This window comes from Microtus pennsylvanicus, chromosome 3 (genome assembly GCF_037038515.1).
Source record: "Microtus pennsylvanicus isolate mMicPen1 chromosome 3, mMicPen1.hap1, whole genome shotgun sequence".
NCBI lineage: Eukaryota > Metazoa > Chordata > Mammalia > Rodentia > Cricetidae > Microtus > Microtus pennsylvanicus.
Genome location: NC_134581.1, coordinates 254,538 through 265,224, shown reverse-complemented (window position 1 = coordinate 265,224; position 10,687 = coordinate 254,538). Strand labels below are relative to the sequence as shown.

The following is a 10,687-nucleotide window of genomic DNA, read 5'->3' as shown; positions in this document are numbered from 1 at the left end:
AGAACTGATCCAACACCCCTCCACCCTGAGACACTACGTAATACCCGTTCTCATAAAACTCCACCCCCTTGAAAGAAATCTTGTTTCGTACTTTATACTGTCTATATGTTTGATTTGTACAACACTCATAGCCAGAGGAGCTGAGACATCCGTTCCCCCGACAAGAAACTCTGGTAAGTCACCTCTTAACCCTTGGGAGGTTAGTTTAGCTCAGCCTCTATGATGAGTAAAAACTTCAACAGGAAATCCTGAGCCGACATCTGTCAGCACCAGGTGCTCACTGGATTATCTGAAAATACAATCTTTAAGATACAGAAAGGGTAAGAATTTAGGATATGTTTCCGTATGTGATGTCATCCAGTATATAAAACATAATTGTGAATGAAGTATTTAAAAGAGACAATAGTTTGTTTTTTTTTAAAAAAAAAAGCAGAGTTTTTACCTCTTAAAATAGCTTCTACAGCAATGATACTGGCTGAAAACTGGTTTGATAATCATTATCTTCATCTGAGAAGAGATGAAACCTCTCTGTGGGTCATCTGGAGCATGGGTGTGTCAGAAGCTCTAAGGCTCTTGTGCTCTCTTTCTTCCCCTGCCCCACCTGTCTCCCAGAAAAGAGGGGGAAACTAAAAATTGTCTAAGTTCATATCAAATTACAAATATCTAAGTTACTTACAGAGGATTTTTGCTCTGGCTCAGCACTTGAAGGTGAGATTTTCTGGGTGTTTCTCTCAACTGTCTAAGTTTAGAGGTTTGAGGATCAAGTAGAGAAAATTCTCAAGTACAGCAGTAGAACTTAGACAGGACAAGTCTGTGGTCAGAGGCTGAACACAGGACTTTTTAGCCTGTAAGATATTCATGCATGGAGATGGAGGAAACATTTTATATCTGACCATTTCTTCTGCTTATATGACAACTTTTGGTGGCAGCAACTTAGGAAGCAGAGATAACTTCATAGAAGAGATGAAGATGGCCCATTTTAATAACTAATAAAAGATTCTATGGCACTGTGGGAGTACTTGGACATCAGCCCATTTAATCTTGACTACAGAGAGGCAACATGTTACTAAAAGTGTGTTAATTACCAAGAAGCAACAGGCAACATGTCAGTTAAGGGTTCATGATCCCTGAATTCAAAATCAGTGTGGTGTGGTTTTGTGTTGACTTATTCATTCTCTCTGTACTCGGGGCCATTTTATCTAGAAAAATGTGAACGATATTACCTGCCTCAAACAGTTACCTTAAGTATTTAACGAATGAGTAGGTAAGACACTTAGAATGGTGATTAGAATTCAGTGTTCATTCTTGCTGGCATTTGTGCAGCACCTACTATTTGTGGGCAAATGCCTAGAAATAGAATCTTCAATAGAGGTCTTAAACCTGTGCACAGTGCCTGGCTCAGTTTCACAGATTAATTCACCCCACACTGATAGTTAAAGCAATATTTTATTTGATGAAATGCATCTTTCATGAATTTTAGCTCATACAACAAGGGGAAAATTAAATGTAGAAATCTATGCCTCAAAGACCTACTAAATTATAAAACCATTTGTAATTGTGGTAGATGAATAACAGCTTTTAACTTCATTAAGAATTGTCTTTTCTGTGTTCATAGATTCTTGCAAAATGGATTTGCAAGTATCAAGTACGACCTATCTCTATGATGATTATGGTGGGGCAACACTCTGCCAAAAAACAAATGTGAAACAAGTTGCAGCCCAGCTCCTGCCCCCACTCTACTCTCTGGTATTCATCTTTGGTTTTGTGGGGAACATGTTGGTCTTCCTCATCCTGATAAACTTCAAGAAGCTGAAGAGCATGACTGACATCTACCTGTTCAACCTGGCCATCTCTGACCTGCTCTTCCTGCTCACTCTCCCATTCTGGGCTCACTATGCTGCAAATGAGTGGGTCTTTGGGAATATAATGTGTAAATTACTCACCGGACTCTATCACATTGGTTATTTTGGTGGAATCTTCTTCATTATCCTCCTGACAATTGATCGATACTTGGCTATTGTCCATGCTGTGTTTGCTCTGAAAGCCAGGACAGTCACCTTTGGGGTGATTACAAGTGGAGTCACTTGGGTGGTGGCTGTGTTTACCTCACTCCCAGAAATAATCTTCATCAAATCCCAAAAAGAAGGTCTTCATTCTACGTGTAGTCCTCATTTTCCACACAGCCAATATCATTTCTGGAAGAGTTTCCAAACATTAAAGATGGTCATCTTGAGTCTTGTCCTGCCCCTACTTGTCATGGTCATCTGCTACTCAGGAATCCTCCAAACCCTGTTTCACTGTAGAAATGCGAAGAAGAGGCACAAGGCTGTGAGGCTCATCTTTGCTATTATGATTATCTACTTTATTTTCTGGACTCCCTACAACATTGTCCTTCTTCTGTACAACTTCCAGGAATTCTTTGGACTGAATAATTGCAGTAGTTCTAATAGACTAGACCAGGCCATGCAGGTGACAGAGACTCTTGGAATGACACACTGCTGCATCAACCCTGTCATCTATGCCTTTGTTGGAGAGAAGTTCCGGAATTATCTCTCGGTGCTCTTTCAAAAGCACATTGTTAAACGTTTTTGCAAGCACTGTCCAATCTTCCAGCAAGACAATCTTGATCGTATAAATTCAGTCTGTACCCGATCCACAGGGGAGCAGGATGTTTCTACTGGTTTATGACCTGGGCTGAGTTTTGTATATCACTTAGTTTTGTATGTAGCTTGGGAGTAGAAATGGTTTTTTTTTTTTTTTAAAAGAAGTTAATATTGTACAGGGCCTAAGATGCATGCATGTTTGGATATTTATTTTAGCTAGATGGGGGTCTTTTAAAGCCTATTGGTTTTAGAAAGCCAAATGAGAATGTATCAGTGAGATAGTGATCCCTGGCCTTATTTCCACTCACCTCCAGTTATGGCAAACTCTTTTTTAGCCACAAAAATTCACTATAAAAAATCCCAAGAATTTGGAGATTTTTAAGCTTGACTATCTGAGCAGAAATAACATCAATCAGAAAGAATGCCTTATACAGTCTTTTTCCCTATACAAGGCAAAATTCAGGCTATAAGTGTATTTAAAATAGATCTTTGTCTTGCCCTGAGAAGAAAAGATGAGAGGGTGATTAGTTAGAAAATAAATAACTGAGCTCTATGAATTAGTTCCATAGACTTGTATGATCGGGTAAATGCTCTGTGGCCTGGGAGGGGTGGGAACAAATCTTTTTATAAGAAGGGGTTTGAACTGGATCATATGTTAGTAAATGAGAGGGAGGGAAGTCATTCTTTGGGTGGCAAGACTACACTAGCAAAACAAAGGCAGACCTGTGGCTATTTGGAAAGGCCATGGAGAGAGAGTCACGGCTGGATAACAACGCACCATGTCAGCTTTGCTCCTTCAAAGTTGTAGCAGAGTGGAAGCACATGGACAGGTTTTTCAAAGCTTATTTCATGGCTTTGGTGAGCATTCAGGGAAAGCAGATCAGCAGCAATAAGTTCAGAGTGAGATTAGGCCACCTTGGCTAGACAGTGGGGAAGCACCACTTTGGCATATAGGACCTAGAGTCAGCAGAATTTTGGGTAAATTGGAGGTAGAGGTGAATGAGAACCTCTAGACTCAAGTAGTTTGGAATAACCATAGAATAAACAACAAATACAAGAGTTCAGTAAAGAGTCTGGCCTACGAGAGTAGTCTCCTTTTAAAGCCTGTAGCCTCAGGTGGTATTTTGTACCTGCCGTTCAGACCCAAATTTTGCCATACCAGCTTTGAATCTTAGAGGAAGCAGGGAGCTTATGAATCATGAGCCTAAAGTCTAGAAATAATACATATTCCTGTGGATTCAGCTAAGGGTTGCTTATATAATTTGAACCCAGAGCTTTACAACTTTAAGCAGAGGCCCTAAGATATGAGGGAAGAGCATCAATTTTCTCTATTTACCTAGCAATCAGCAAATCTGAGAGAAACAATTTGCTGTGAGCTTCAGAAGTCACGAAAGTGTAATTACCACCTTCTGTGTTCCAGGCTAAGAGTGAAGGCTTCAACTGGTGCCCACATTCAGGGTGGGTCTTCCCTTCTCAGTTAATCCTTTCTAGAAACATACTCATAGATACAACCAGAAATGTGTTTTCTAGGTAATTCCAGTCAAGCTATCAATACCAACCATCACAGAGTCAGTTTTTTTAATAGCTGATGTATACAGTCCTACTTACCTTTCCATATGTTAGATGAGTCCATGACAGAAAGATGCTTGAAGTGTCATATGACTAAGTATATATTTTTTTCACAATTTTATAAATATTTTAATGTTTCATTTGGCTTCATATTGTTATGACTTCATTGGATTATAAATTCTGTGTTATAATTCTATCACACTACAGGAACCTATTTTTGTTTCAAAAGATAGTTTTTCATTTTAGTTTTGTGAGACAGGGGTTCTCTTTGTAGCCCTGTACTGGAACTCACTCACTGCCTCCGCCTCCCATGTGCTGGGATTAAAGGCCTGCCACCACCTCAAAAGCATTGAACCTTTTCTGCTTGAGTCAGTAGGAAGGCTATCAAAACTGCAAATAACCTGGGCTATATTGCTTCCATAGTGCCCCCCAGTGGCCAACTAGCAAACTACTAAGAATGTCTGGCAACCAGCCTTGACACAGCAGACAGACAAGGAGCATGGTTTCACCCAGTTGTTTACTGTTTGTTTCTTTCATTCCAGTATGGACAGAGGCATATCCAGAGAAGCTCGGGGTAGATGACACATAGTTCTTTCTCGCTGCTTCTGAAGAACAGAAAGAGCATCAGTGTAGGACACAAGTAACACTTTGAATGAAATAAATGTTTGAGGTGGATCTGCAGAATGCTGGAGCCAAGAGCTAGAATAAGGTCAGGAAATGATTTCCACCTAGGCATTTTTCACATATGTGAAACTCTCCAAACTCCGCCTTCATTTCCCTCTAACCTGCACATTCCAAGGGTTTGAAATGATCAAATATAGTTGAGATGCAGGTGGTTTCCTTTGATTTTTGTCTTCTGTTTTCTCCATTACTGTTATCACTCCTCTTGGATGCAACTCTCTTACAAAACTATATACCTTGAAAATGGAAAAGCCATTGAGGACCACTCAGTGCAGGTGCTTCTCTCCATAGGTGAAGAACAGAGTCAACACCAAGTCCTAGAGAGGGCTTCAGAGGACCTAGTATCAGCATGCTATAATAGTGTTTCCTAGTCTCAGAGGGCACTCAGTGGTAAGCCATTGAGCTGGGTAGTGGAATGGGTTCTGCTACCCCTTTTAATAATGCCTGTATAAATTCAGGAGCTTTACCTACAATTCATGGAGGCTATATTCTGTAGCTAATGTGGGTTGTAAATTTTATTTAATTTTAATGTTACCAGGGTTATTATATTGAACATTTCTAGTCTAATTGCATATAAATAAGTATCAGCATGACTTGGATTTTGGCATCAGGTATTGAGTTACTATGCAAAATTTACCATTTTAAGCCTCAGCTTTCTTCTCTATAATTGAATATAATAATGTCTGCATCATAGCTTTAATTAAAGGATAAATAGGATATTGCATGGTAAGACCTTAGACTAGTGTCACCTAGCTCACAGATATTCCTGTAGGTATTTGTTATTATAAAAAATTTGCTAAGCATATCTAGTTCTTCTTTAGCTTGAAGAATTCTTACAATACTCTTACCCATGTCCAGAAATTCACATCAAATTCTGCCATGAGACAGAAGTTCCAGAAAACTGAATTCTACATGTGTGCTCCTTGCCTGTGAAATCAATACCATTTTGTATTAACCAATCAATACCACACTACAGTAATCAGTGTAATGTGCCTGGAAAATTTGTCATTGTGTTCCATATATTTCATATATTGCTCTTTCTGAAACATTTTTTTGAGCTAGCAGGACATCAATAATTTTAGTCAGATATACGTAGGAGGAGGGCCTGCTTGTTTGTCCCGGCTGCCCAGCTAGCTAAGCCCCGAAATAGCCACACAGAAACTGTGTTAATTAAAATACTGCTTGGCCCATTAGCTCTATCTTTTTATTGGCTAACTCCTACATCTTTATTTAACCCATTTATATCAATCTGTATGTCACCACAAGGTCGTGGGCTACCAGAAAAGTTTCAGCACGTCTACCTCCGGCCGCAGATTTATGGCATCTCTCTTGACTCTGCTTTCTTTCTCTCAGCATTCAGTTCTGTTTTCCCTGCCTAAGTTCTGCCCTATCAAAAAGCCAAGGCAGTTTCTTTATTCATTAACCAATGAAAGCAACAGAAGGACCTTCTACACTAGATATAGATTCTTTAACTCAGGGAAAGCAGGTGCAGTTTTTACCTCCACTATGGATTTCAATATATTACAAACCAGGAGAAGTACATGAGAATTAACTTATCAAGAACTAAGAGAGAAATACACAATGAAAAACCCTGGCAAGAACACATAGGAATGTGTTTACTTAGGACCTCTTCCTTCATCTACATCTAGAGCCTCATTCTCAGATGTTCCTGTAAGAAGAGGATTTAATTAGTCAACCCTAAGCTTGCCCTTCCCCCATGAAAGATAAGGAGTATCATGGCTAGGATAGGGAAGGGCATTGCTTTCTTCAGTCTTCCTTCAATAGTATGAGGGAACATGGATAGAACTTTCACCCTTCCTGAAGCCTACTAAGAAACATTGAGACAAGGTAATATGTAAGGGGTACATAACTGTCCATAACAACATTCAGCATCCTCATAACCATTCAACAGATATTTATGGATGTCTGCCATATGCAAGATGTTAATCTATGTACAAAATAGCTCCAACTCTATGAGATTCACTATTTAGGAAAAACAAGTAGGGAAATAGACAAAGTCACTTTAGTGTTTGAGAATGACAGACTTTGAGCCAAAGGAAGGTGACCTACAGAGTCCAAGAACAGAAACCTAGAGAAAGGGGCTCTGGGGAAAGCCCTATTGCAACCCAGAATGAGTTGGCTCACAGTTAAATGGAATACAAGTAGAAATTCTCTGCAAATGTGCAGAGGTAAAATAGAGCAAGATGCGGTTCGTTTACCTAAAGTGGCACAAAAATTAGATGAATTGATAGATGGATTATAGATATTTAAATACATAGACAGAGACAGACATGCGTGGATGGATTGATAGATGGAAGGATAGATGTTGGATGGTGTGTGGGCGGATGAACAGATAGGCATGGGAAGGGAAGGAGAAGTAAGAGGTGGAGAAGGAAAAGAGGAAGAGCAACATGAGAAGAGAACAGGATAGGAGAGAAAAGAATAAACTTTTAAGGGACATTGCAGTTTTCACAAGTCACAGAAACTGACTTCCTATCACAATTTTTAAGTCTGTGCCATCTAAAATGGATCAGTTATAGTCTAATTTCTAGAAATGAAGAACATAACTATACCCTACAGAGACAGCCAAAAGACACATTCCTGAAGAAAAGACCCATGGCCACACAGAACTGACCTGAGTCTGGTATTTCTAAGTCCAGATTCCCAGATGTTCATTCTGTGCTCTGACCTGCTTTACCAACCTTCAAGTCTCTCCTTTATTGCCAAATAAGCCCAAACTAGTCTCATTAGCTTGAGTGCTTTAATTAGCACTTGGATAAAAGCATCCATTTCTTGCACATTTTTATCATAAATTAGACTTATTGAGAAGCTATTATACTGGTGCAAGGACTATAATAGATACAAGTACCATACAAGCATCTAAATCCAGGAGCTAAAGAGCTAAACACAGCCACAATGCAGTGATGCCTGTTCCATGGGCACACAAGAAGGCTTCTAGGACCAGGGTTAAGCTGTCTAAACCTGTCTTCTTATGTGACTCGATGGGAACAGGAGTTTTAATAATGAGCTTTCTAACAACTGCTAGTTACATCAGTGCAAAGAGCACATGCTTTAGAATTCAATGTTAGTATCTAATCCCATAACTTTCAGGCATACTCAAGATGCATAGTATCCATTTTTCTGTTCTGTGATACTCTAATTTTATTACTTCCTCATTCAACCTACTGTTGATTATTTTAGAGTAGTAATTCTCAATGAGAGGATTGTAGTACCCGCAGGGGATATCCAGAAATAGCTAGAGACATGTTAGTGGGTGAACTGAGAGACACATTACTAATAGGACCTTAAAGGTGAAGTCAAAGATGCTACTCAGCATCCTATAATATGCACAACAATTCATTTTGTGATACTTTTTATCATTCTAACAAAATTCCTGAGCAAAACAACTTGAGGGAGAGAAGATTTAGCTATTTCAGCATGGCAGGAAGATAATGGTAAAGCAGAATAGCTAACACCAAGGTGGCCAGGGAATACAGAAAAAAAAAAATGACTGCTTTGGTTGGTTTTCTTTTTTTTTCCCTTTTATTTCCTCTTGGCTCCTGTTGTAGAATATTACTTTAACTATGTAAGGATATGTTGCTTTGCCTATCTAACACAGCTGAATGGTCTAATTAAAAGCTGAATATCCAATAGCTAGGCAGTAGAGGGATAGGTGGAGCTGGCAGGTAGACAGAATAAGTAGGAGGAGGAATCTAGGCTCAAGAGAAAAGAAAGGATGAGGGGGGGGAGAGGGGGAGATGCCCTGGGCCAGTCAGCCAGGCAGCTGCCAGACAGACAGACATGAAGAAGCAGGAAAATTAGGACATACCAATGAAAGAAAGGTTAAAAAAAAGCCCCTGGGCAAAATGTAAATGAAGAGAAACAGGTTGTGTAGTTGGAGGCTGTCCATTCATTCCCGGCTTCCCAGACTCAAAATAATCACACAGAAACTATATTATTTGCAATACTATTTGGTCAAGAGCTTAAGCGTATTGCTAGCTATCTCTTATATCCTAAACAAACCCATCTCCATTAAGCTGTTCATCACCAAGAGGTCGTGGTCTAACAGCAAAGTTTCATCAAGCTCTGGTGGAGGCATCTGTCTCTGGTGGCAGCCACATGGCTTCTCCAGACTCTGCCCTCTTTCTCCCAGCTTTACTCTGTTAAGCCATTGACCAAAAGCAGCTTCTTTATTAACCAATGGCAATAAAACATATTCACAGCATGCAGAGAGGAATCCCAAAATAAGGTTAAAATAAGTTATAGGAGCTCGTGAGACAAGTATGAGACAAGGCCGATCATTCGTAACTAATAAGTCCCTATTTGGGAGCTGGTTGGTAGCCCAAAGATAGCCTACTATAGGCTATTATCCTGTAGTATGGTGCTAACCACTTTTAGGATAAATCTTTCCCCTTTGGATGACTCCTTCACAGACTTACCTAGAGGAGGGTTCTAGTATGTTCTTCTAGGTACTTCTCAAGCTAAGCGAATTGACAGACAAGATTAGTCACAGTACACCACTATAAAAACTTATTAAACCAGAGAATTCATAGAAACCATGGTTGAGAAACCTGTTAGTGTTTTCAGCAAACTGTAGCCTCATGAAAGAGGAATCTCCAACAAGAAGAGATTTGTACAGGCCTCTGGCTGATTTCTGCAGCTGACTCTTGGCTCATAGAATGTCCTGGATTCTTTACTTGACCATAGGAGACTCAGACTTTCTCCAGACATCCCTATTTTAATCTACACAAGTGTAACTCTGCCATATCCGTTGCCTTTCTTTATGAATCCCACCAGGGCCCAGAATTCCCCTCTTCTCAGCTTCCTTGGTGGTATCAGTGGATCAGATTTGCATATTAACTGGCAAAGTGTCCTTAGTTCATGGTAGTGCTAGGTATCTTTCTTAGTTTGTGTATATATATGAGGTGGAGTTGAATCTCTTATACAGAAAAAATGCAAGTAAAAGTATATCTATAGAAAAACAAATGGATTTCCCATGGAAATTGTGTATAAACATGGAATCAACCTCAGAATGCTAAGTGGACTCTTTAAGAATGAAAAGTATGGGGTGTTGGGAGCACAAAGTTCTTTGTGCCCTCAGATCACCAGGAAAACCAGGAATGTTAAGCACACAGCATTGTCCTCTCAAAAGTATATATAACTTGTTTTCCCATCCAGAAGATTGGGAATTGGAAGTAATTACTAGCCTGGTGATCTTTATATGTAGGGTCAAGCCATATCAAGTTCCCACAACCAGGACCAGAAGTGTCTAATATACCAAATAACCCATACACACTAGCTGTATAGGTTCCTTCCTTAAACTCTTAAGCTAGTACATGCATCCTATCTCTAGAACCTATCTTCTTGGAAGAAATGGCATGTAGTTTAAGTTTCTATGTAATTACATCTTGTGCACTGGTGATTTATTATACCAGGAAATTTTCCCCAAATTGTATTGTGTTTAAATCTGCTGCCAACAAACCACCTTGCATCAGACCCCTAAAGTTTGATCCAGCTGGACTAAGTCAAGTTGAACCCAGTTTTCATTATCACCTCTTTGCAGATCATATTTCTGTTGACCATGATAACTGCAGGGACCCCCCAACAAGGGGGAAGTAAAAAAAATAGTGGAACTAGAATCCATTTCAGAGCTGTTCGTCCACAAGAGCAGAGTATCTAACATGGCCAGGAAACATAGAAAGAACAGCTGCTTTGGTAGGTTTTCTTTTTCCTCATTTTTATCCCTTCTGGGATCCTAACCTGAAGAAAGGCACGCCACGCTTTCAGGACAAATCTTCCCCTCAATACTAAAGAGAGTAAGGAAGACTCTGAAG

At 39.6% G+C, this 10,687-nt stretch overlaps 1 protein-coding gene across 1 annotated transcript; it reads left to right on the top strand.

The window, feature by feature from the left end:
• LOC142845388 (C-C chemokine receptor type 5) lies at window positions 1-2,755 on the top strand. The gene is made up of 2 exons (XM_075964008.1): window positions 1-173; window positions 1,616-2,755. Exon 2 carries the CDS (start codon window positions 1,627-1,629, stop codon window positions 2,686-2,688), a length of 1,062 nt encoding a protein of 353 aa, XP_075820123.1. The 5' UTR covers window positions 1-173; window positions 1,616-1,626; the 3' UTR covers window positions 2,689-2,755.
• The last annotated feature ends 7,932 nt before the right edge of the window (window positions 2,756-10,687 follow it).

Coding starts and splice junctions, on each gene's coding strand:
- LOC142845388 (XM_075964008.1), top strand. CDS start 1,627: ATGGATTTGCAAGTATCAAGTACGACCTATCTCTATGATGATTATGGT.